We start from the raw sequence: 27,559 nt of genomic DNA, 5'->3' as shown, positions 1-27,559 counted from the left end.
AGGCTATTTATACAACTTTCCTGTAAGTGTGAAATAGTTCACATATTTTTAAAATACTCATACAAAAAGGCTTTTCTTTTTTGCCTGTCTACACCTCCATCTAGTTCTAAAAACAATTTAGTCTTATAAATATGTAAAAAACAAACAAGATAAAATAAATTGAAAACAAGAAAAACATGGAGTCTTGGCACGAACCTTCTAAATTGTCAAATTCTACAAAATGCTCTTGAAAATTTGACAGATTATGGGGAGAGGTTTCTCTTTGTTTTGGGAAACAGCCCAAACTTCAATACAGCTATTAGTTCCTTTGTGTTCCTGCTACCTTTTTATTCAAAACTGGACTGCAATTAGACACAGAGAATGCAATACTGGGCTATGGAGGCAGAAAATCATTATTAATAAGAATAAAAGAAATACACTTTAAAAATTTCACAGAATTTTATGCATGTGTACACACTTTATTAAATTTGCATTCTAAGATATACACAAGGTCAGCATTTCACAAAATTTCCTGTTATTACAAAAGCAGTTATGAAATACAGTGATTATATAAGCCAGTCAAGCAAAAAGAGCATCATCTATAGGATTTTCTTACCATATCATCTCTTGTACTTATTTTCAAATAGAAGCCTGAAATATGATATAATATAGAATAGGAAGAGATAATTTTAATTTATAACAATGATCACTTTTCAAATAGTAAACTTTATATAAAAATAAAGGGGTACTGTCAATCAAGCTAATCTGAAGATTAGCATCTCCATCTTTTATTTATCTCAAAACAATCCCTGCACAAACTTAGCTTTCTAGTCCATTTAAACAATAAAGTGAACCATCTTGCTTCCTAGTTCTCATACCATTGGAACAATTTTATTTTCCTGACCTAATTCTACCCCACCACTAAATTTGAAAAATAAATATCATCACATTCCAAAGGTTATTTCTTAAGAGTTCTAAATTAGAGCCAAAAAATGGCCCTAAAAGTGTCCCTTTAAGGCAAAAAGACAGTAGAGTGAATGTGGGTAAGTATCCTTCCTGTAAGATAAAACCATCTCTCAGTATGATATAGGCAGAAACATCTTAACATGGTTCTTTCAGAAGCAGAATAAATACACTGAATACCACAGAAGTAATGTTTCTTTAAAATGGCATATTAGGGTCCAGCCAGTGTAGCTCAGTGGTTGAGCGTCGACCCATGCACCAAGAGGTCGCTGGTTCGATTCCTGGTCAGGGCACATGCCTGGGTTGCAGGCTCGATCCCCAGTAGGGGGCGTGCAGGAGGCAGTCAATCAATGTTCTCTCTCATTGACGTTTCTATCTCTCTCTCCCTCTCTCTAAAAAATTAACAAAAACATATTAAAATGGCATACTAGAGAACAATCTTCATAATATACACCTTTATGTTAGGTTTGAAGGATTAGGGCCTTTGCACAGGTGAAAGCAATATGAGAAGTAACGCAATTAATGGCCATTATGGTGGTTATTACAATTTAAAATAAGCAACACACCTGATGCTGTAACAGAATTACTGCCAGCTAAGTGATGCGCTCTCACAATTCAAAGAGAATAGGTTTCCCTTAAAGCCATATAGTATTACTAGTCTGTGAGGACCCGCAAAGTGCAACATCTTCCTTCATGATTCAAGGAGCTTTGCCTTCAAAACACACAAGTACAGTAGTTTTCGTTTCTTGCATACATTCAAAAATGGAATACTATGATACTAGCAAGAAAATTTGCATATTAAATACAGACTATCCACCCGCAATATCTGAACATTAAAAGAAATCTATCATGACAGACATTTTTACACAGTTTTACATAATAAATAACACAAAAATAGACTACACTCAGGTTTTTAAAATAGCTCCATTCAGGATTTTCCTTTTAAAAATTAACTTCTGGTTCCTCAGACTTAGTATCGTGTACAATGTTCACAGTTCAAACAGCTTCTTAAAAGCAGAATTCACAATAACATTGATTTTGGCGGGGGGGGGGGGGGTCCTAAAAGCTTCCTCACAGATATTAAACTGTCCTTGCTATAAGGCAGCATGAATAAGACCTGGATTCTAATTCTGGTGGCAACACAATGACCAAAACAATTGGCATTACCACTCACCACGCGACGAAACAAGAGTCCAATGTCAAAAAAGTAATCAGAACAAAGCAGCAATTGAGACACTATGTGACAATCACATAAAGCCCCCTTTTCTACCCTACCTTATGATATACATCTTTACAGCACAGCACTGTACCCCAAGGCACCTCAGGCCTCATAATACCACCCAAGCTGTCAAGCTTCACATATGCCTTTCTAGACAGCGGTTTGTGTGTAAATAACATTATTCATTCATCTGAAGATGCTCCACACATCTGGTCAAGGCAGGAATTTCTTCTCCTTGATAACACCACCTAGAAACATTAACAATATTTTATATATTCCTTAGGGTAACAGATTTGGAGAGAAAAATATCAACTGTGGTAGCTAACTTATATGAACTTGTGGTGACTACTCCAGGCATCCTGTAAGTCCATTCACATTCTCAGCACTAAAATCAATCCTCACGCCATACACTCCAGCAGCAAAGAAGCGATATGGGTAGTAATGAAAGCAACTATGTGATTTTTCCACTCTGTGAGATATGGCAAGTAAGCAGCTCGAACAGGAAAAGGAAACAAAATAATGTATGTTAAGATGATGCAGAAAAATTAAAAATTAATATAATCAAGAGCAATTCATCTACTGTGAAATAGATTTGAAATTATGTAGTCAACAAAGGACAACACAATCTCTCAAGCAAGAGAATTTCTGATCAACTCTAGCTGTCATATCACTGCCGGGAAAAGGAACCATTATCAAAAATACACATCAGTGCTTTTCTTAAACGCAGACTGTAAAATGGGTGCTCCTTGAGGCACTGAGAATATATATGTATATATTCTAAGCAATGAAAAGTGAGTATTTGAGATTTTGCCACTAGATCCAAAATGTGATCAGCAACAAGAGACACAAGTAAGGTCACCATGCTCGTAAATTGAACTTTAGAGAAGAGAGATGCCACGAGAGAGTGGTGTCGAAATGGTTTAAATACGTAGTACTTTAATCCTCATTACGGATCAAAGTTCTCTGCGTTCCTCTCACTGAATGATTTATGTAGGTAACAGCCGTTAAAACACTGAATCAGAAATGGGTAAATCACTTGGGTGAGAGATCATCCACCAAGATGAACGGAGGGCATGAATTGGAGCATGCTACTGGAGACTCTGCGGTTGTGCTGCCTTTAGCCAGTGAGTCTGAGGATAAGCCACTGCTGCTACTGCCGCTACTACTGCCATCCAAAATGTCTGAACTGAAGACAAAGCAAAAAGAATTATAAGCAGATGTATCTCTCAGGGTAAAAGTAAGCATAACACGCAACAACACAGTTTCCAGAACTCATGAATCACTACAGCATTTGTAAGTAATAAGACGTATGAGAGCAACAGCAGTGAGCTACAGCGCTGTCCGTATCCGGACGCCCGCGAGAGCGCAGTCACAGCCAGCGACAGTAAGACACTCAAGGTTCTCTGTCACTTGGGCGCTCTCCAGGAGGCACCAGGATGTCAATAAGCATTCCTCTCGACAGGTCATGCTTTTCGTCGGGTTGTCCCGTTACCTTCAGCTAAAGATATTTCTATCCTTATATTTACCTTCTTACCTTCCCATCAGCCCCGCAGTAGAAGGAAATGGTCCCTCGGTGAGGGACCTGCCCCGAGCTGTGTGAAGTTCCCGATCAAGCACAGTGCTGCATGGTCCCTCGACTCCAGAACCAAGTCTTTCAACTGTGCTACATTTTGCCACTCACAAAAGGCCTTTCATTCGAACACATTTTTGTCTAATTTCCTCCACTATTTGCCTTTGATATTCTTCTCATTTTATGAATTTCTTACACTGTTTCCTTTCCTCTTGCTTTCAAAACCCAAAGGTCTCCCTGCCATCTCTAAAAGATTTTTTTCTTTGATCCCGTCTATTACTATCCAGTTAAGCTTCTAAAAGGAATGCCCTACACCCACAGACCCAGTACCCTCACAGCCCATTCGCCTCTTGAATCCTGATGACTGGCTTCTGCTCCTACCCTTCCACTAAAACTCCTGACCTGGGCATCGAGACCCTCTACAGCCCAGGGCAGGGATACCTTACCCATCCAGCCCAAGCCCTCATGGCTCCCAACAATCAGTCCGGCCTGCCTCATAAATCTGCCTTCACACCTCAGCATTCACAATCAAGAGCCTTCACTATTTGGCATCAGGCTGCCTTTCTGGCTTTGATTCCCATCAATCCAACATATAAGCTCTATGCTCTAAGGTTGGCCCAAATTCACTCATTCATTTATTCTAATACTGCTGAGTTTCTGCCAAGTGCAGGAGGTATGCTAGATATTAGAAAAACAATGGTGTATAAGACAGATATGATCCCTACCGTCGTCAAATTCACAGGACAGTGCAGAATGCAGACACTGAAATAATTATGCTAACAAACATATAATTATAATCTGTGATCAAAGCAATAAAGGAAAGATACAAGGGGCTCTGAGAGTATGTAACATGGGTAACCTAATCTAATTTGGAGGAACAAGCCTCCCTAAAAGTTGTATTTGAGCTGTCATCTGAAAGATGAGTAGACATGAACTAGGTAAGGTTTGGGAGGAAGCAAGGGTAGTTCCAGAAGCCAAAAGCAGGTTAGTGTGGCTGCAGCTAAGACAGTAAGAAGAACACGATGAGATAAAGCTGGAGAGCTAGTCAGGCACTTTTAGGATTTACACGGACATACTTCATATTTTTGAAAAAGAAACAAGGCACAGAATTGGAGAAAGAAATATGAATCTGAAAATATGGGTTCTAGTTTAAGTCTGGTCACTAACTAGCTCCTTCGCAAAGGCCCATCCAGATATAATGTGCTCTAAGCTGAATATTATGAGTCTTTAATATTATCATTTTTATAAATTTCTAAGTTAATATATTTCCAGTGTTAAGCAACCTGTGGTACATCTGTAAGTTTCTGGGCCCTATACCACCCTCAATGAAATATAACTTCCCACCGCCCCCTGTTTCTCTACTCTTCTATTTTTCTTCAAAATGTCATTTCTATTGCCACTGGATTTTTTTTTAGGTGGAGACAGAGTACAAATAAGCTTCGGAAAAGTAAAAATAAAAATGGAAACAGTATATTCCACAGTACGCCTACTCTATGCTCTATGCTGTCAAATGAATCATTAATAATACCACTTTTAAGAAAGAAGTTTGGATAATTTAGCTGGCTCTGATATTTTTTCAACCAAAAGGCAAAATAGGTCTAAAATATGAATTATTCAAACTACTGAAAGAAAGTTGCACAGATAATCTAACACATTGGAAAATCAAAACACCTTTATATTTGCTTTGGAACATATGTGATTTTTTTTCCTCCTGCAGCATTTGGCCTAGACCAATATTAAAATGAATTCATTTTCCTAAAGTACATATTGGCTGGGCAGCCGAAGGACATGCTCTGTGCTACTCGGCAGGAAGAAACAGGCTTGGATTAAAATTTGGCCACCAAGCAGATAATCTGAATATAAATAAAGACTTTCTTATTCCAACCACCAGACTTATGGTGAGCCCTGAGTTAAAAGATTCCATTTGTAACAAGACTTGCTTGCTTAGGTGAATCTTGTATTCATTCAAAAACACAGAACATGTGGGTGGTGGGGCACAATACAATATACAGATGATGTATTATAGAATTGTACACTTGAAACCTATAATTTTATTAACCAATGTCACCCCAGTGAATTCAATTTAAAAAACACAGACCATGCAGAGAAATCTGTCATCTAGCACTGTTGGTTAGCTTAAGAGAAATAAACTAATGGGAAAGTTACCGAGAAAAAAAATAAATCTGAACACTTCAGTTCATATCTTTTCAAGAATTTCTTCTCTATTATTAAATATAAACATATGTAAAATTTTGTCCCTTAACAGAAAAACAGCATACTTAAATTTAGCCACCAGTGCGATTCAGATTCAGAACTTAGTAAACCATTAACCAGATATTTTCACTAAACTAAAATCTACTTCCTGTTAATTAATCTAGCACTACAACACATGGTCTGGAAGCTCAGACTACAAGTCACAAATTACCCACTGTTAGTATATCTGCATAAAGCAAGATTAATGTGATATTTCAATCCATAGATCGGTAAACAAAAGTGATTTTCACTGTGTCTGCTATTAAGCCGTCTAGCAGGGCTTCTAAAAGCAACAGAATATGGTCCATTTTGAGTTTCTCTCTTCTTCATTTCCTAGTTTAAGCTCTGATGGAGGCGTTAATGAGCCTTAGACTAATGGCCAAAAGCCAGACAAGGGCAGGAAAGCAAACAACCCACACAATTCAAATTGAACACAGGAGTACATGACTTGAAAGTGAACTAATTCATTCCAGCCACTGAATATACATGTTGAGGCAATATCTGAACCACACAAAAATACTTATGACTGTTAGAGTAGTGCCTTCTGTCTAAAAAAACTAAGGGTGAAATGTTAAGAGAATCATTCAAACATTCAAGCAACAAAACTAAAATGTCTGCTGTGACTCTTACTCTCACCCCATCTGGTTGAGACACTTTGCCTTGTCCAGTCAATCAACTGGATTCTGTCAGATTAATGGCAGACACGTAAGTGCACTAAAAATTAGCCACAGCCTTATCAAGCCCAGCAGATGTTGGTGTAAAGTAAGACTGCGGGGCATCCCTACCCCTTGATGTGGGTTACGCTGGTCTACAGGGCATTTTCCCTGCTCCCTGCTATTTTACCTTAGGAAGGCCCAAGATTATCTTTCTGCATAACCTCTAAGTTTTTAAGATCACACATCTAAATACGATCATTTTCAGTCACCTTGGGAACAGGAGTTTAAAAGTATCTGCACAGATGTCTAAGTTGTTCACAGAAACATCTTCCAAGTATATGTAGACATTTCTATTATTAAATAAATCATGATTAAACCTTATTTGTGGTATGTCACATATTCGCTATGAAATTTTCTTGCCATGACACATACAGCATTAAAAATAATGTTAAAATCACTAAGATTTATCTAATAAAAATGTTAAAATAAAATCATAAAGGTTAAATTAGCAGTCACATTAACACTGGTGCATGGGGCAAGAAAAGTCCTTTATTTTCGTGCCACAGATAGACTTATTCCCCGCAAAAGGAAGAGAAGAACATGAGTTCCCCTTACTCAAAGAAATCAAAGCACCAAGCAAAGGTGTACTTCCGAGCTTGATCAAACTCTTGATGCTCATGAGGACTAAATACAGAATGACACAATTCCTGCCTTGTGTGACAATGCTCCCCAGATCTGATTAGCAGAGATTTCAGGATTTTCAGTTAGTAAAAAATATGATATAAAGAACAGCCTTACTATTTCTTTGGGTGGCAATTGGCCCAGTGAATACCAATTCCAAATGGGACCATACTCAAAATTCACTTTTCTACGTCAAAGATGTCATATTCTAAAAGTTATTATCTAGTATATAAACTTTAAAGTGTTAAAACCCATCTTTTCTTTACAGGGGAGGGGAGGGAATGAACTATAACAATTTAAATGATCATTTACTAATGATCTGATACTTTTTCTGCTTCCTAAAAGGTATAAGAATTGTTTCCTGAGTTTCATTATCAAGTAGATTGCTATCTTTGGCAATAAAAAGCAGAGCACAGCTACTTCCTGTCTTTCTCTCCCCATTTCTAGGAATATGGATGTCTGATCAATGAAAGCACATTAAAGAGATAGAAAAAAGTTTCTGCAAAGGCAGGATCCAATTTTTACATATCAGGAATAACTCATCTTTAAAATCTCTTAGTCGTGTACACAAATATCAGCATTATTATTATACAGGGTGTCCCCAAAATCTTAGTGAAATCTTAAATTTTCATATCCTTGGAAGTCCAGGTGCTACAAACTTACTAAAAATGTCATTTAAAATTTTAATTGCTTAAATATATTTGACACTTAGTTTTGTGAATCTTGAGTAATGAATTTCTTTTTAGCGTATCACTTGAGCCACATGTTGGCTCGATCACGCTCTGAGTGACTGTGAATAAAGCACGTCTCTCTGGTGGGAAGGACCCTGTTTGTGTTTATGGATCAAAACTGCCCTTCCTCATCAATGTCAGTGTCCCCAGGGCTCTCATAGCCAGTCACAGGCCCTCAGAGAATGGAAGCAGGGGCAACAGAAACAGAAACTTCACGACTGCCACCATCAACTACAGCCGGAGTGGGGAACCTTTTTTCTCCCAAGGGCCATTTGGATATTTATAACATCATTTACGGGCCATACACAATTATCAACTTAAAAATTAGCTATGAAAAAAGCTCCTAGATTTATTGAATTTTGCGTCCCACCTGTGGTTGCCTTGGCAGGGCCAGACCAAATGATTTCACGGGCCATATACGGCCCGTGGGCCAGACGTTCCTCACCCCTGGTCTACAGCTTAGGTTGTGCTGCTTGGAGGAATAAATGGCTGAACAAGGGAAGAGGGCTCTTGGTAAATACCGCGCCTTCCCTTTCCTTTCCTATTTATTTGCATGAACCTGTTTCATGGCATCCTGCACAGTCAGTCTATGACAATATTTTTTATAAATCACCTCACCCTGTCTGTATGTCCTTAGCTTGGCCAAAACTTTTCATATCTTTTACCTAACTTGGTTACTTGGTTGGTAACTGGGTAAGAAATCTATTTATAATGTCATGTGCCTATATTAAAACATACTTTACCATAAAAGTGACATGTAGTTTCCACTAAGTATAGAGTTTCATCCACTAGTCATCTTGACAAGCTTTAGAGGTTTTCTCTTTGCTATGGTCTACATACCTGGAACAGTGCTCTGTACCAAAATTAGCACACTGAGCTACCAAGGACAGACAGACAGGAGAGAGAAAAAAACGGTGGGGCTGAAAATAGTTAGAACAATCTAAAAGGCATCTGTCCCAAGGTTAGAACAGTACTGATCTACGAGTCTAATAAACTAGAAAAATTTGACTCTTTGGCCAACTAGAAGTACAGGTTAACTTCCACAAAACACGGAATAAGTGATCTGGAAAGAAAGAATCACTAATCCTTATACCTTATAAGTGGCTTACACAATTCTTCCATTTAGAGGACACCAGCCTTTTAAAGTGAATGTCCTCATGTGCTCTTAAAAAAAGGCCCATAAAACCTGGGGAACAGAAAGTTCTGAAAGGCAATACACAATCATGTCTAGGACATGGGTGCTTAGTGAGTTGATTAGAATGTACTTTAAAATTTCAAATTATGCCCAGCTGGCTTGGCTCAGTGGTTGAGCATCAACCCATGAACCTGGAGATCTCGGTTCGATTCCCGGTCAGGGCACATGCCTGGGTTGCAGGCTCGATCCCCAGTCGGGGGCATGCAGGAGGCAGCCGATCGATGTTTCTATCTTATCATTGATTTTTCAATCTCTCTCTCCCTCTGAAATCAATAAAAAGAATTCAAATTATTACTATTCCTTCCCCTTCCTTCCAATATGTCTATCAGTATCCAAGTGCTCAACTTCAGGTACAGGAAAATAGGTTAACTTTAGCACAAAAACACTGAAGGGCCTGAAGTTAGACACCCAAACTAGGATGAGTAAGACTAAAAAAAATATGTGAATAGACCATAGGAATCAGGAAGTGTTACTATAAAAATGAAACCTTAGCCCTGGCCAGGTGGCTCAGCTAGTTGGAGAGTCATCCCAAATAACAAAAGGTTGCCAGTTTGATTCCCAGTCAAGGCACATACCGAGTCTGAGAGTTTGATCCCTGGTTGGGATGCTTATGGGAGGCAACTGATCTACGTCTCTCTCACATCGATGTTTCTCTCTCTCTCCCTTCCTCTCTATCTAAAATCAATAAAAAGATCCCATATCCTCAGGTAAGGATTAAAAAAAATGAAACCTTAGCTAGCAGTGATGAAATACTCCAAATTTTTTTTTTTAATAAATAGATTATTTTTATTTTTAAATATATCTTTATTGACTTCAGGGAGAGGAAAGGAGAGGGAGAGATAGAAACATCAATGATGAGAGAGTCATTGATCGGCTGCAGCCCACAACCCGGGCATGTGCCCTGACCGGGAATTGAACCCTGATCGCCTGGATCCCAGGTCGACACTCAACCGCTGAGCCACACCTGGCCAGGCAATACTCCAAAATTTAAAAAAAATATTTTATAACAACAGATAATGCTGTTTAGAAAATGCCATGCTGAAGAGAATAGTGGTATTCTCTGCTAAGTCAAAAGGATAGAATACAAAATGCAGGCAAAAGAACTACAATCAGTGCACTACTACCCTGAGCAACCAAAAAACTCTCACACCATCCAGCTCTTGACACTCTCCCACACCATTAGCACCTACTGAGACAGGCTGACCTAACAGGAGCGAGTAATGAAGGTAGACGTGCCAAAAAGTACTCATGACTTTCAAATGATCTGCTTTTCCACATTATCTATACCTCTATAAGATTTCCCCTCTACAAAGCATGGATATAAAGCTGAATATATTTTAAATGATCCCTCCATACTTTTGATGTGGCTCTTTTTGAATAGATCATATACCCTAATATCCTTTTGATTTGATTTCATTTTTTACCATGAACTGAGATCAGACAATTGTGCAGTCTCCGGAGACAGCATATTGGTAGTGCCTTGGAAGAGCCTCTTGGGCTGGCTTTCGGTCTCCATTTCACCTAAAACCAAAAGAGATACTACTGTAAAACAATTTTACAGGCTTAGTGCTAAAGTGGCACGATCTTTGTTCTTTAATAGAACAAAGTCAGGTTCTTTAAGAACACTGATTGCATCAGGCAAAATGCATCAAGGCTAACCACAGTAGAAATAAAGTATCTCCAAATAGCTGAAATTCACAGCGAATAATAATTTATGCTAGATGATTAGTCAAGACCTGATTTAATGTTTTTATATCAGAACATTTCCTGAGTTGAAGTCAAATGGGTTAAAAAGTACTCAGTCTGGCCCTGGCCGGTGTGGCTCAGTTGGTTGGAGCAGCATCCCGTACACGAAAAGGTGGCGGGTTTGATTCCTGGTCAGGGCACACGCCTGGGTTGCAGGTTTGATCCCTGGTCGGGTCACGTGAGGGAGGCAGCCGATCAGTGTTTCTGTGTCACATTGATGTTTCTCTCTCTCTCCCCCTTCCTCTCTGAAACATCAATTAAAAAAAAAAAAAAGTATTCAGTCTGATAAAGAGTGTATAAATCAAAGGTTGCTTTAGACTACTTAGTAAAAATTAAGGTTAAAAACACAGTCATGGGCTATATAACGACGTTTTGACCAATGACAGACTGCATATAAGATGGTAGTCCCATAAGATTATAACGGAGGTTAAAAATGTCTTTCACCTAATGAGGTCATAGCCATCATGAGGTCATAGCACAACACATCCCTCAAGTGTCTGTGGTGATGCTGGTGTACACAAACCTACTGCACTGCCAGTCATATAAAAGTATAGCACTGCCCTGTGTGGCTCAGTGGTTAGAGCGTCAACCCATGAACCAGGAGGTCATGGTTCAATTACCTGTCAGGGCATATGATTGGGTTTCGGGCTTGATCCCCAGTGGGGGGGAGGGGTGCAGGAGGCAGCCAATTGATGATTCTCATCATTCATGTTTCTCTCTCTCTCTGAAATCACTAAAAAAAAAGTATGGCACTTACAATTATGTACAGTACATAAAACTTGATAATTATAATAAATGACTATGTTACTGGTTTATGTATTTACTATATGATAATTTTTATCAGTTTTCGAATGAATTCTTTGTATTTATTTAAAAAAAAAAAAGTTTGGTGGCGCATTCTCCCTCCTGGAAACACACCCATGCCTTTCCCTGTCCTTTCTTTTTCCTCTTGGGCATTCATCTCCTAAACTCTAAGGAACCCCACCCCCATGAGACTGGCAGCCAGGAGAGCAATGGGCCGTGGTAGCTTGCCCCGGGCTAATTCCCAGAACCTGTCTCCAAGGCCCCCTTTTCTCTGACTTTCTAGAAAGCCAAATCAGCCCCACCTAGGCACTCTTATTGCTTCTTCTATCCTAAGCTCTTCCTTGTGTCAGTGTTCCAGCTTTAATAAACATACTCTCAAAATTTAAAAAAAAAAAGTTTTGCTGTAAAACAGTATGTCGTGTTACGCCAATAGCAGCCTCATACATCTTGTCTACCAAGTGCCTTGATTGCATCATTTTCTCTTGTGCTTGATTTGATCTCACGCTGTTTTGTACACTCAGACACAGTATAGACTTGTCCAGTGAGGAGCAATGCCATGGGCTATGCCATACGGCCTAGATGTGTAGCAGGCTATACCACCTAGGTCTGTGCGAGTGCACTCTACGATGCTTGCACAATGATGAAATCGCCCGATGACAAATCCTCAGAACATACCTCTATTGTTAAGGGACACATGGCTGTATAAGTTTGAAAGCACATCTGTAAATGAAAGCAATTATTAACCAATTCACAAAATTGGTATTAGACTGACTGCCTCAGTCCTACGGATTTTCTCAGAACTGGTAACAGAAAAACTCTGCATCAAAGGAACAGTGCTTAACATTTTGCCACCAGGAGTGCAAACACTAACATCCTAAGTTAGACAGAAAAATTCCTTTTCCAACTAAGCTATGACTTAAAACATGCACATATCTTGGTTTTGAAGCTCTTTACCTGAGCTTGAAAATGGAATATTAAAGAAACTAAGTCATAGGCCTATCTATACTCTAGTAGGAAATTAATAACTGTGAACTTAAACCTGTACAAGATTCTTATGATGGAAAAAAAATCAAGTGAAAACAAATACAACAATCAATTTTTTCCATTTATCAATTAATTCATATCATCTTTCCTCTGGAGCTACTCTGAATATTACTAAAATTGAAGAGAAGTTGTATTTTTATTTGCTTTTTCCATACTTTAATATGCAGTTTTTAAAAGCTGCAGCCTGTATCTAAACACCTCATTAGCAAAACACTTGAGCCCTTTTTAGCAAAGAATTCCTCCATCTGCTGGTATGTTTTGGAATAGCTTTGAAATTAAACAACTAATTCCACCGATTTCCTGCAACAAATTTAAATTAATAACAACAACAATAGCTTTACTTTCCACGTAGTATTTTCACAGAACAGCTCCTGAGAAGGTCCTTAGGACTGTAAAGAATTCCTTAAAGAATTAAGGGGAAAAACTATTGGTTTATAAAATAAAATTTATTCACTAATTAAGGGGGAAAACTATTGGTTTATAAAATAAAATTTATTCACTAATACAAATATTGTCACTGTATCAGGATCTACTTTCCAGAACACCCCATCTTTAATTTTAAGTTGTCTGAAATACAGTACTTTTTTAATCTGTGGAAAATTTTCACCAAAGCCAGAAAGTATCCGTTTATGTAGCATGAGGAGGGCTGGTTTGTTTACTGGCCCCGAAGGTGATCTGCACAAAGAAACCACTTACTGAGTTGCCTTTTAAAATTATTGCTAAAACTCTTGTTTAAAATGACATCCAATACTTGCAGTCATGTGGTCATATCCCCAGGAATAATGACTAAACTATGTTAAATTTCTTTGCCTTTTCTTAATAGATTCCATCAGGTGCCCAGAAGCATCTAAAGCTAGCACTGAGTCAGAACATTTTAGTTTAGTGCTCTGTGGTACAAACTAAGGTAATTAAGAGAGCACCCCAATTATAGCAAAAACCCCACAGACTTCAATATGAGGCAATTCTCTCTTTGCCAAGGTGTAATTTGGTGGAGGCTTGTATTTGAGAAACAGCTTCTTTATAGACCTATTTGCTATGACATAAGCATATATTTCTGCAACATATCAATTTGCATCTCTTTTATATTCAGATCACCGAGAGGCAAAATTTTGGAATATATATTGATAATATGAATATATGAATAAGATTCAGTTATGAAGTATTAAAAAAGATGGGCAGGATCAAATAACTAACTTACAAAATTTAGAATTAGTACAGCATACATATGGAACAGTACTACATATTTCTTTAGGAAAAAGAAGTCCTGCCTTGAAACTAATTTCAAAGAGAAATTCTAATTTGTAATTCATGTTCGACTAGGTTTAATATCAGAAACGCGATGCTTACCTTTTCTTTTAATCGGACCAAGAGCACTGGGCTTAATGCACTTGACTGGACTCTGACTCCTCCTGCTTCAAAGAACAAACACAATGACTCGAAGTACTTCTAAGAGGCAAGATCAACACTACAGCCACCAAATAAATCAATAAAATTAACATTCACAAAGGAAGAAAGAGAAAATGCCTGTGTTGTAGGTTGAGAAAATGAAATTCCAATACATGATCTGACCTGGAATATGGCAATCTGGAATAACATGGTGTTTCAAGCTATGTTTTAATCATCCTGTAACACAAAATATCCACAACAGTTTCTTTAAAAAATATAAACCTTATTAAAAAGTTATTTGGGCCCTGGCTGGGTGGCTCAGTTGGTTAGAGCATCATCCATACACCAAAAGGCTGTGGGTTTGATTTCCGGTCAGGGCACATGGCTAGGTTGCGGGTTCGATCCCGTTGGGGCACGTACGGGAGGCAATTAATCGATTTTTCTCTTTCACATTGATGTCTCTTTCTCTCTCTAAAAATCAGTAATAAAAAAACATATCCTCAGGTGAGGATTTTTTTTAAAGTTATTTGGATTTGACTAGTCTACAATCTTAAAACTTTTTCCTTATAAAAGGCATATTATTGCGTGCGCACGTGTGTCCTCTGAATATAAACTGGCATTAAAGCCTGGCTGGTGTGGCCCAGTGGTTGAGCATCAACCCATGAACCAGGAGGTCACACTTTGATTCCCAGTCAGGGCACATGCCCAGTGGGCAGCGTGCAGGAAGCAGCCAACCGATGATTCTCTCTCATCACTGTTTCTATCTCTCTATCCCCTCCTTCCTCTCTCTGAAATAAATAAAAACATATTTTTTAAAAACTGGCACTAAGTCTCAAAAAAATGAATGTAGTAAAATGTTAATGGTAGAATATAGGTGATAGGTAGATGGATGTTCACTGTGCAATTCTTTCAATTTTGCTTTCTGTTTGAAAATTTCCATAATAAAATGTTGGGGGGAAAAGTTCATCAGAGAAACAATTTTAATACATACCATTCCACCTGCATTTAAAAAGCAGGTTCACCTACCTGGAAAAGTGTCTCGGACTAGGAATGGGACTTGGTGGTAGCCCACTGCTGCTCACAGACATTTGTAAGGATGGTGAAAAGCATTGCTAGAAAAACATATTTAATATTAAAATAGTTCTAATGCTCCAGTTTTCAAAAGATTCTTCTCAAAATGATGAAAACACTCCTATAATTGTTTAGTTATCTATATATGTCATACGTATATATATGAATGAGACCATATATATATACATATATATATATGTAGTTTTTTTCCAAATTACTATCATACTTTCATTGACTTTTCTTCCAGTCATTGGATTCTCTAAAAGTGAGGCGATTTGCTGTCTCTGTCACATCTCTGTTCCTCCATGTTTCTGCCTCCTCCATGAGTCTCTATCACCCCCTTGTATCTGTCTCTCTTGTCTTTGTCTTCCTATCTTTATATCTGCCTCCCCCCGCCATGTCCCCATCTGTTTCCCCCTTCTCTCTCATTGTCTCTTCTGCTGTGTTTCCATCTATATCTTTGTCTCTCTCTGTGTCCCCATCTCTCCCTCTGTCTCTATCTCTCGCCCCCCTGTCTCCTCCCTCCTCTCCCTGCCCCCCTTCCCCCCACCAGTCTGCTCAGGCTCTGGGGGCCTCAATTGCAGATGTTCACACTTCAGTGGCTGCTTCTGGAACTTCTCACCACCCCAGGCCCCTGGGCCTGCCCAGCAGCAGTCAGTCATCTATCCAGCCTGCTGGGGACTCCCACTCACCCCCATGGGGCTTTAGCAACCAGGTATTGGAACAAACTCCTCCCTGGAGCAGACACTGTACCACCTGAATAAGGACTCCCTGCCACCAAGGGCTTGGTGAGGCCACTCCCTGCTTTCCTAGGGAAGTTGGGCACAGAGATGCTGAGGCACCTGTCTGATCAATTCTACTTTCTTCCCAAGGGGGTGTCCTTCTTGACATCTAACTGAAAGCCCTCTTGCTCTGGCTTCATCTGCCCTTGGTCTCTGTGACTCAACTTCTTCCTAGAGCAAAGCCTCCACCAGCAGCATTCAGTTGGACAGAGGTTGCTGGGCACACTGCCCCCCCAGGGAAGGCACTGAGGAGGTGACCCATAGGGGGATGGGCACTGACCACAGTCATATCTGGGGTGAGGGAGAGAAGGTTGAGGTTCAGGCTTGGGGAGCCGGGGGAAAAGGGAGGTTAGGGGCTGCCACCACCTGGGTCCACGCAACAGAAAGGAAAAAAAGAGTGAAGCGATGTGTGTGTGTGTGTGTGTGTGTGTGTGTGTTGTAGAGTAAACAGTTCAGCGTGTGAAAGAGAGTTAATATCTTGTCAATGAGCCTACCTTTCCAAGTCCTCTGGTGGGTGATGGTGCTGGAGAAACCGGAATGAAGTCAATCCTTTTAGGAGAATATAATTTCTCTGGCTTGTCAAAATCATTGTCACTCTGTAAATATAAAGTGTTATTTCCTCATAATTCACAATTCAGCACATCACAGCTCTTCTTTACTACTCAAACATTCCTATATTTTCAGAGTACAAATGTATAGACTCTAAAAAGTTGCAATAGAATATTCTGGTAGAAAAGCAGAGATAAAAAATGAACACAAATTTAGAAAAAGAAGGGACAGAAATGTATGAAAAAATTAGTAAAGCCAATGAACAATACGAAGGTTTCTATAAATTAAAACACAAACAAACAAAAAACCAAGCAAATGAGAAAACTTTACCAGGCTTAAGCTCTCATCCCAAGATTGGCTTATCTGCATTGCTGTTTGCACTTCCCTAAAACAAACAAAAGTGAAAGACCATCAGTGCTCAGAAACAAGACATCCACAAGGCTGTGCCCTATTCTTGTGAAGCGCTAACCTTTCATGGGCAGTTTCTCTCTTCATCATATTCATACCTTCCTCCTGCAAACACAAACATGTGCTGAAAACATAATATTTATCCACACAGCTCTACATTTCCAAGAAAGGAAAAAAGACTTTTCTACCTTACTGGACATAATCACAGTACAGCAAAAATAACATTCTAAGACTGTCACCCATGCCACATCTATATTTTATCTGAACACGCAGAAGAATTTTAATCTGTCTACAACTAAATGGCTGCAGCCTACTGCATTTTTTATATCTAAGTCTTCAAAATGAAAATAAAATCAAACTGTAATATTCAGAAAATTACAGATCTGCACTAGAAAGTAAATTTTACCATTTTGATTTGATGCAGTCTGCTGTTAGAAATCCGATTAGGTGAGGATGACAGCAACTGGAAAGAAACAGTAAACATTTACTATTTTCTGAATCGCAAAGCAGCAATCTGCTGTCAGTACCAGTATACGACCTCTTACTAGATAATTTTTCATATTCTTCTTAGAAAACTAGCTCTTTAAATTACTGAACATTAATGCACTAGAGGCAGTACATTCAGTCTCTAGAAAGTACACCAGGTGTCCAACCTCAAGGCACCATCTGTCGCTAGACAGGCACTGACTTTAACGCTTTCCCCAAATGAATGCAGAGCTGTGTACATTTATGTAAAAACAAAAGTCTCCAGGCCTTGGAAATATCCATTACCCCACTAATCTAAAATAAAGAACTATATAAGAAGGAAAAGAAAAAACTGATTTTATTCATTTTTATTACCAATTCACCAATGGATGAAGACAGACCAAGAAGCCCAGTATAATACTGTGTCTACGATTTATGTTTATCAAAAATACTTTAAAACCGCAATAAGATTTTGTTTTCATGACCTAAATCAATTCTAAAATTTGATCACTAATGCTATCACCACAAACCTTAGTAGTTAAGAAAAATCAATGTGGAAGGCAAGGTGTATTTTTAAAATAACTGTTGCTTTCCTTAGGTCACCGTTTTTTAATAACACAAACTGAAATGATTTGGGGGCCAAATTATCTTCCTTCAAAATAATCACAATCTGATTACAAAATGTAAGATAAAATTCATACCAACGAATCTTATAGGGTTTTAATAGCCATAATATAAATAACTACTATTTATCCCCTAATGAAATGCAAATGAAATTGTAATACTATAAAACCAAATAAGACAATTATCCTGTTACAAGAGGCCCTATCCTATTAAAACTTTTTGGAATATTAATGTAGTGAGTAGTATAAAATGGTGATGAACTGCTCTAAGTTGTTTAAGCAAAAGCTAATTTGGCCCGGCCGGACGTGGCTCAGCGGTTGAGCATCGACCTAGGATCCAGGCGATCGGGGTTCAATTCCTGGTCAGGGCACAGGCCCGGGTTGCGGGCTCGATCCCCAGTCGGGGGCGTGCAGCAGGGAGCCGATCAATGACTCTCTCATCATTGATGTTTCTCTCTCTCTCTCTCTCCCCCTCTCCTTTCCTCTCTCTGAAATCAATAAAGATATATTTTTTAAAAAGCTAATTTGGATAAAAATTTTTCAAATTATCCACTGAAATATGATTTTATCTCAAAAGATAGCTCTTCATTACCCACCCCTTTCTTTAACTTTTTCCTCTCCTACGCTTTGTAAAGAAAAAAGCTTTACCAGTAAAATCCTTTTTAAAGGTACTTTTTCCATTATGAAAGCAATATATGTTTACCGGTGAGCCCCTAATAAGGCCATTTGAAAAACACTAAGCTACTAAGCAAGTAAATAAGGCAAGAAAGACTCTTAGCAGGATAATATAAAGGAAGGCATGGACGTGTCCATCAGAGAAAAGAAACTCCAAAGGCAGGGAAATAATCAGGACAGCCAGAAAGAGCACCGCCAAACCTGACTGCGGAGAAAGTCAGAAATGTACATGCTGCACTTGCACGATGTACAACTTGTCAATTTTAGACAGAACTGGAAAACAGACCCAAAAGAGGGACAGAGGAGCAAAGCCGTGTCTAGTCCCAGAAACAAGAGTAAGGTATAGGCTGAGAAAAAAGCCAAAAACTGCCCTGGCCAGTTTGGCTTGGTGGTTAGAGCATCGGCCCTCAGACAGAAGGGTCCTGGGTTTGATTCCGGCCAAGGGCAAAGTACCTTGGTTGTAGGCTCCCATCCCTGGCCCGGGTCAGTGCTCCTGCTGGAGGCAATGTTTCTTTTCTTTTCTTTTTGCTTTGCTTTGCTTTTTTCCCTTCTCCCTCCCTCCCTCCCTCCCTCCCTCCCTCCCTCCCTCCCTCCCTCCCTTCCTTCCTTCCTTCCTTCCTTCCTTCTTTCTTTCTCTTCTCTCTCTCTCTCCCTCTCTCTCTCTCTCTCTCTCTCTCTCTCTCTCTCTCTCTCTCTCTCTCTCTCCTCTTTCTTCTTTCTTTCTTTCCTTTCTTTCCTTTCCCTCTCTCTCTCTCTCTCTCCCCTCCCCTCCCTCCTCCCCCTTCCACTCTCTCTGAAAAGCAATGGAAAAAATATCCTCCGGTGAGGATTAAAAAAAAAGCCAAGAACTTCCAGGAGGTGCTGATTAATGATGTTAAGTCAAGCAAGTAGCTCAAGTGGGATAAGAAAACAGGCCCTGACTTTGGCAATCAAGTGGGAGTTGCTGACTTTTGCAAGAACAGGTATTTAACGGAGATGTGGTCGGAATGATGAGATTACAAACTGGAAGAATAGTTAACAAGAAATGAACCAGAGGCAGTGGAGTGTAGACTAAGCTTTGAAAAACCTCGGAGGGGAAGGGGAAAAAGGGAAGGAGAGACGCAAGAAAATAGAAAACAGTTTTCCAGATATTAGAGGTGTGAGTTGGGAGAAAAAGATGGAAGAAAAGAGCCAGTGAGGAAGAAACTGAAGACACAAGATAAAGAGAGGATGACAGACCAAACAAAGTGACAGGAGAGTCATAAAATATCTGAACAATTAGTAGAAAACACCACATGTGAAGATAAATATGTTTTAAGGGGAAGAAAGCTGACATGAATACAAGACCAGTGTCTGCCTTCTCTGTGAAGTGAGAAGGATCATCTGCTAAGTGAAAGGTGGTGAGATAGGAAGCTTACAAAGTTCTTAAAAAAGATTTAGAATATTGCTTTGGAAAAGAGCATGGGGCTAGTGGCACCTTGAACCCAACACACCCAGAAAGAATTTATCTTTTGTCCCTTCAAACGACCAATTCCTCTCATGTTCCCTACTTGTAATAAAGGCAATGCTTTTCCCTTGGTCACCAAGCAATAAAATTGCAGTCCCTTGGAGTCCTCCTTCTCCCTGCCTTTATATCTAATCAGTTGTCAAATCGTGAAGATCCTACTTCTGCAGGTCTCTTTCATCAGTCCCCTTCTTTCCATTTCACTCATCAACACCTTACTTTTTGCAGGGCACATAGGTAAGTGTATTAAGATTTATAGAGTAGATTGTGATATACTGTATAAGGTACGATTAATATTATGATAGAAGTACCCAAAGGGTGCTGTGGAATGCTTCCCACACCAGACAGCCAGGAAGAAGGGGATGGGGTGAAGGGTAGTGTAAGGATCAAAACAGAGCCGTGAATCAACAAAACCCCTTCAGCAAACTAGGTATTTTAGTGCAGCCAGAGCCTAGGGTGGGTATTTGTCAGGGAGCAGTGAGAACTGAGCCTAGACAGAGTTGATAAGAATCTTCATATCTCAGAAAAGAGAAAAGTGAAACGTACACAGGCAAATTCATTTTCCCTTCTTTGCCATGCTATTGATGCAGAAACATTTCTCAGATATACAGCAAAAATCAGTATTTACACTTTCCAGTCTCCCGAGGGAAGGAGGTGAAGCTAACCTCTAGATAGCTAACATTTCCCCCCTTCATGTATTTTTACCCACTTCAGCTGGAAATCTTTCTTAAAAGTGTGATATTTTCCCCCTTGTTGAACAGATTATATGAAACCGAATGGCACAGGAAGATCTCTGTTCTAATCCCAGCTCTGCCACTTACTAATTGTGTGATCCTGAGCAAGTTACTTATATCGGCTGAGTCTTAGCTGCTGCCTCTTTTAATTGGGAAAAACGTCTTCTGCCCTGCCTACTTCACTGGGGTTGCTGCGAGATTAAACGTGTGAAAGTACTTTGTAAGATGTAAAACACCATACAAGAGTAGGTATTACTATAACTTAAGAAAAGGTGGAAGATCCAGGTATCTTTAAGAAGATATTATTTTACGCTTCTATGCCATTGACACTTCAGGGTCCATTAGCAGGTTCAGCCCTTATACTCAGCCACAGACATTTTTTTCTTTTTAGAAAATCTCTGTCTGCTTTTCAGTTTTCCCCTCTCTCCCTTTGCTAGCAGCTGTCAGTATACCTTTAACACAAATGTACCTCTTCTGATTTGCTGCTTCTCACACACTACTGAGTTGGAAGCTTATTATAATTGTGCATAAATTTTAGATGATTCAGAGGTCAGAGAGGCTCTCCTATAAATAAACTGATGAACATTTGTGCACAGACTATGGAAATCTAGTTCAGCCATTTAGAGGTCTGTTTGCTTACATCTCAGATGTCTTCCAGAGCACTGCAGCTACAGCATAAGTGGGCTCCACATGTGAAGTGCTGCTATATAAAACCTCATCATAATTTCTCCCAACGCAACCAACTAATAAGGTGATCCCCAACAGCTCTGGCAATATAGAACAGTCACGATCAGCAACTCTACTGAGAATACAAATACAAGCATTTTAAAGGAGCCTTTCTTTGGATAAACAGCATTGACCAACAGAAATAAACACTCTGCCCACCATTTATGCGACAAATCAAGGCCACTGCTCTGTTATAATTAGAAGTTAATCCTGACTTACCTCACAATCATGATGCAAGTAGTGACACAAAACAAAGAACAATGTTTAAAAATACAAAGTTCCACGGCCAAGAAATATTTTGAACCAGGTCTTTTCTTTGGCACTGAAAGCCAAAATTGGCCACAGTGCACACAAGATAGGTAAAATAATTTTTCTTCTGTAAACGATTGTGCATAGCACATGATTTTAAGAAAGAACTACATTCGAAGGTGTTCCCCGCAATGGAAACCACTAAGGATACTTACGTCCAGGTTGTGACGGCTCATAATCGTCGTACTATTCCTCCGAGTTCTAAATGCGTAAGGCTGAAAAACCTGTGAAAGGTCACTAAAAATTTTTAAAAAATGATTAATGTCTTCTCATTTAAGATATCCTTCAACTATATCAACGTCAATTATCTAGTTAACAATGAAATCCTCTATGGCTCCTCATATCGCACAGTGCATAACTTACCTTCCTCTTCAGAGCCTCCTGAGTGGTGTGCTGTGGATTACAGGTTGGCAGAGATACTAATCTCCCCAGTGGTTGGGGGGCAGCTATGAGAGGTATGGGGCGGAGCTCCAGACTGGTTGCCTCCAACTGCTTCTGCTCAGAACTCACCCCCCCCCCCAAAAACCGGCTCCCACCAGATTCAAACTAGCAGCTTCATCTGTTTATCCCAGAGGATGTACAATCACTACTGCTTTCTGTGGGGGAGCCCTGTTCTACAATGTGAGTTCAATCAGCATCTCCCACTGTTGCCCTAAACACGTGTTCTACTTTTGAACCCCACTGTCCAACTAAATAATCGTACCTGGAGTTTTGCTCATGTTGCCCTTTCTGAGTCAAATGCCCTCCTTCCCACCACCATCTGTCAAAACCCTTCCTCTCCTTCAACACTCATCTCAAATGCCATGCCCTCCATGGAGCCCCTTCTATCCACAAACCTAATGTAATCTTTCTCTCCTTTGAACCCAAAGAGCACAATGGGAAATTAGATTCTTCCTGAGACACCAACTTTACCTTTTATAAATGAAAACTATGCATGTGTTTTAAACCCCTTGGTGGGGGTGTTTTGTTCATCTCTGTACACTAACCCACACTGCCCAGAAGAGTGCCATGCCCATGTTAAGGGGTCAAGGATTTTCAGGATTGGGGATATGGAAATCACCTAATCCAACTCTCCTACATTTTAAGTGAGAAAACAGAGATTCAAAAGGGCTAAGAGACTTATTCATAATCATAGCCAGTCAGGGAGAAAATTGGGACCAGGCCTGATCTCTTCACCCTTCTTCTATAATCATGCTACCTTTCAAGTAATTACTTAAATCGTGATTCAAAAAACAGTATGTTATTTCTATTGTAGTTTAAATTCTGGTCAACTAGGATTACCCTAGTCCCTAGCAATTGCTTGCCTACCAGATTTGTGTGTGTGTGTTTATTGATTTCAGAGAGAGGAAGGGAGAGGGAGAGGTAGAAACATCAATGATAAGAGAGTCATTGATCGGCTGCCTCCTGCAAGCACCCTACTGGGGATCAAGCCCAAAACCTGGGCATGTACCCTGACCCGCAATCGAACCTATGCCCTCCTGGTTCATGGATCGACACTCAACCGCTGAACCACACCAGCCAGGCTGCCTACCAGATTTTAAAAGAAAACCAAAATAGACCACTTTATTCCTATAGTATCAAAAGTAAATGTAGAACTGAGGACAGCATTAGAAAAGGGTCATTCCATCATCTGCAGTTTCAAAATTTAAGAAAAGAAAAAAAGTAAACCTGTTATCCCCCCAAATGAGGACCTTATAATCTGTTTGATAAAAATTAATCTTTGCCTTCCCTGCACTTGATTAATGTTTTTGACTAACTCTACTCCTATCCCCCTTTTTTGGACTAATTCCACTTTTACAAGGTCTCGCAAATTGGCTCTCTACGTAAGATGAATTGTATACTTATAAAAGTGAAATGTAATAGGCTCAGGGGGTCTGCCAGCTTAACCTTCACTATCACAATATTCTGCCTTAAAATAGACCCTCTAATGACTTATTCACGTGAAAACACAAGACCCTACTACTAAAACTCATGGGTGGACTCTCTCCATTGTTTTCTAAACCTGTTTTTTCTGACCTGAACTACATGATACTCTTCCTTTTTATTCACTGGAATGCATTTTAGGCAGTTTTAGGATCTGAAAACATTACAATTCTAAATCACTTAATATGACATGAACGTGCCATTTAATTTCAAGTAATTAGATAAACTGTGATTTATTAAAGTAAACCACTGTTAATACCAGGGTTCCTAAACTAGGCTTAGAAATAGCAGCTCTTAGAGATAGGTGTCAAATTGCAAGTCTAGTTCCAGGGGCTTCAGTCTGACATTCAGTGGTGTAAATTCGGCAGGCAACTTGTTAGAGAAGCAGAAGCTTCTTGTCCTTACTTTTAGAGTGAGCTAACAGAGCCTCAGGTAGAGAGGGCCCCGCTGTCCCCACACTGCCCAGAGTTTGGGGTCAAACTTTCACTCTACCATGGGACCCCAGTCACTGTCAAGCAAACAAGTCATCACCCCCTCAGTTTGGAGAGCCCAAAGGAGATCCAACACTCACTTTAGGGAAGGAAGACTGCTTGCAGGGGCTCCAGGAGCCCCTGAACCCTGTAGTCCATCCTCCCCAACCCTGCTCACCTGAGCCCATGGATCAGGGGAGCGCTGCTCGATCTCCTCAGGGTGCCCCCATTAGATGTGTCAGGCTCAAAGTCCAGCTCCATTTTCTCCTGAGCCATGTCGGAGACTTGCAGCCAGGCACAGCGAACAGAGCTCAGCTCCTGGTGCTTAGCTATGGACTCCCAACACACTCACCGCAGGACTGAGCTGCTGGGGACTGGCGGCTGGGGGCGGGGGCTGAGGGGCGGAGGCTTGGGGGCGGGGGCTGAGGGGCGGAGAAAAGCCGAAGGGGTGCGGGAGCCAAGGGGGCCGAGGATGAAGAGGGGTGATATGGGGGGAGGCGAGTGGAGCAGTTGTAAAGGAGGCTGACAGAATAAAGAGGATGGAAGAAAGACAGGGATGGAAGGAGGGCGGAAAAGAGCTAGAGGGAGGGGAAAGGATAGATGGAAAAGCAGGAAAACACAGAAAAGCAGAGGACAGAGGAGAGAATCGAAAGATGGAGGGAAGGAGGAGGGCAGGGTTGGGGGGAAAGATGAGCAATGGGGAGGAAAAGAAGGACGATGTGTGGGGGAGAGGAGAGGAAAGAGGACCTGGAGAGAAGAGGAGGGGGAGAAAACTAGGCAGCGGCGAAACTCATGCTATCTTTTGCCCAACGACCTGGAGCGGAGCCGGGCTACAGACCCCGCAGCTGCCCGGGCAGTGCTATCACCGAGGAGCCGACAGTTGGGCAAGACCCAGCCAGGCTGCCTCGGCGGCTCCAGCTCCCCATGCTTAGAGACGGGGTCCAGCCCCCCATGATCCGGGACCCGACCCCAGAGGCTCCGCAGCCCCGTTAGCAGTACTTCTGCCCTCCCTGTCCCCCTCCCACCCGGGGCGCAGGTCGGGGGGAGGGGGGTTCGGCGTTATCTTCCTCTCTTGGTTTCTAAAGGCCCGGGGGAATCCCTTGGGGCCGAGACCGAAATCTACAACCTGCCGCCTCTTGTTCCTCCCACGCTTCGGAAGCGGGAACCGCAGCGGCGCCGGGTCTTCCGCGTTCGGGCACCCAGCGGGTCCTGCGCACGCGCCCAGCGACCGCGCCAATGGTCCCGCGGCCACGGAGCATGCGTGGGAGCCCCGCCCCTCACACCTCCTCCAAAGGGGAGGAGCACTTCCTGGGGGCCCGGCGCTTTCCTACAAGGCATTGGCCGGGAGAACCTGGCGCCGGATTTTGAATAGAACCAATAGCCTAGAGACGCTGGGGCATCATCTTTCACGAGTTGGAAACCGAAAGGAGCGGCTTCGGCGCATCTCATTCCCAATTTGTGTGCTGTGTTTTCTGTGATCCCCGCTCATTTTTTAAACCCCTGGATTTTATGGTTCTTTGTCAGGAGCGGCGGATTTCTTTTTCAGATGACCTATTTGGATGCACTAGACCAAAGGGAAGTTTACAAACAAAAACAATGGTGTAGAAAGAAAGAATCTAATGAGCGTTCACAATGAGAAGCACTCAGCTCCATTTTACAAGCACTGTTAGCTTCAAAGATTATTAGGAAAAGTCCTGAAGAACAAGTAGCAAGTGTTTTTCTTTCTGCGTTTATGGAGACCCTAACAATTATGATTCGGCATGTGTGAGACCTGGAATTTATTTTATTTAACAAACTTCTACATCTAGAGACACAGAAGCATGGAGCAGGCTGAGGAATCTCAGAGGGAAGGCGCGGAGTAGGGGAGCGGGTGGGGAGAGATTAATCAAAGAACTTGTGCGCATAAAAGCATAACGCAGGGACACAGACAATAGTGTGGTGAAGGCCTGGGCATGGGGGGTGCACGGTGGAGGGGATTAATGGTGGGGGGAAGGGGGACATCTCTAATACTTTCAACAATAAAGATAAATTAAAAAATAAAATGAAATAATTGAGCTAAAAACAAACAAAAAACACACAAACATCTACATAGCAGTTACTGTATGCTAGGCACTATTCTAACAACTTTAGAAATATTAAATCATTTAATCCTCACCACTTGAAAGACCCTGAAAGATGATCATTGTATTGTGTTAATCATACATACCTAGAAAGTACAAGAAATTTAATAGTTATGAAGTTGGTTTCAAAATTTAGCAAAACTAGTTTTACCTGGCTCTTAATTCAGTTGTTTCATATTAAACTTGCCAAGCCCAGTCTTCATTTTATTCCTCAATGTCTACGTTTTCTACTTGTAATATGAGAGTTTTTAGAAGCACTTTTGGAAACTTTACTTTAAATTGCCTATATATTCTTGCCAGCTGGATTAGAAATGCAAACTCTAATTTTGACCAATGTATGTATCTCTTTATCTCATGGTCTTAGCAAACCCCCCACCCATTCCACTAAAAAAATTATACTACATTCTATTGTTCACAATAGCAACTATACAATCTTGTTGACCACATGTGCACTCCCTAACTCTGAGGAGTCAAACAATTTAGTAGAAACCCTAATTTTCAGGAGCTTCACAATTAGGAGAAACTCAAGGATATGTAAGATGGATGCTACCTTACCCCTCATTTCCACTCTTGCTTACCTAGTTTCTTTTACTCTTCATGTAAACTTCTGAGAGCTTTGCCGTGTCTGTGATTTGTGGGCTTGTGGTCAACTTGCTCTTGTCAGTTAACATGTTGCTTAAAAGTTGCCGTGACAACTGGTAAAATAAAGAGCTAATTATGACATGTTTTTGGGACACATTTTATAAGTAAGAGACCTGGAGCAGGTGGCAGCAGACTAGGGCATAAAAAGAGCAGCATAAGTGTCAAGGTATGTCTAAGCAAGCCAGCAATCGGAGATCATGGCATATTACTGTGGAAGTGCAATAATTGATCATGAAACACAGCTAAGTTGGTATAAGAATGTGTGGGTAGAAATGGGAAGTACTAAAGATAAATTCTTTAAATGTTGTGTTTGCCACTATAGTATACAGAATTCTTTGTTTTTGTTCCTTTT

General features: G+C 40.5%; 1 protein-coding gene across 2 annotated transcripts; it reads right to left on the bottom strand.

The window, feature by feature from the left end:
• Positions 1-437: 437 nt before the first annotated feature.
• Positions 438-25,654, bottom strand: PABIR2 (PABIR family member 2). 2 transcript variants are annotated; one of them, XM_087813333.1, is made up of 11 exons: positions 24,624-25,654; positions 22,208-22,289; positions 17,444-17,500; positions 17,099-17,142; positions 16,960-17,014; positions 16,575-16,676; positions 15,254-15,339; positions 14,189-14,253; positions 10,672-10,768; positions 3,198-3,347; positions 2,333-2,654 (listed from the first exon to the last, which is right to left on the bottom strand). In XM_087813333.1, the coding sequence occupies exons 1-11, from the start codon at positions 24,719-24,721 to the stop codon at positions 2,507-2,509; spliced, it is 984 nt and encodes a 327-aa protein (XP_087669459.1). In that variant the 5' UTR covers positions 24,722-25,654; the 3' UTR covers positions 2,333-2,506. The 2 variants fall into 2 exon arrangements, with proteins under 2 accessions (XP_016053497.1, XP_087669459.1); XM_016198011.2 differs by lacking the exon at positions 3,198-3,347 and having other exon boundaries at positions 438-2,409; positions 24,624-25,652.
• Between the last annotated feature and the right edge of the window lie 1,905 nt (positions 25,655-27,559).

The sequence above is a fragment of the Miniopterus natalensis genome, chromosome X (genome assembly GCF_054644295.1).
Source record: "Miniopterus natalensis isolate mMinNat1 chromosome X, mMinNat1.hap1, whole genome shotgun sequence".
Classification (NCBI taxonomy): Eukaryota; Metazoa; Chordata; class Mammalia; order Chiroptera; family Miniopteridae; genus Miniopterus; species Miniopterus natalensis.
The sequence above is the reverse complement of the archived record's forward strand: the minus strand, read 5'-3'. Positions and strand labels throughout refer to the sequence as shown.

Bases quoted from the DNA above. Each gene is read 5' to 3' on its own strand.
- PABIR2 (XM_087813333.1), bottom strand. From the start codon at position 24,721: ATGGCTCAGGAGAAAATGGAGCTGGACTTTGAGCCTGACACATCTAAT. The intron at 22,290-24,623 runs GTGAGCAGGGTT...AAAAATTTTTAG, and splicing joins CCCCTGATCCATGGGCTCAG to TGACCTTTCACAGGTTTTTC. The intron at 3,348-10,671 runs GTAAAAAATGAA...CTTTGTCTTCAG, and splicing joins TTGTCTGATCTCAGTTCATG to TTCAGACATTTTGGATGGCA.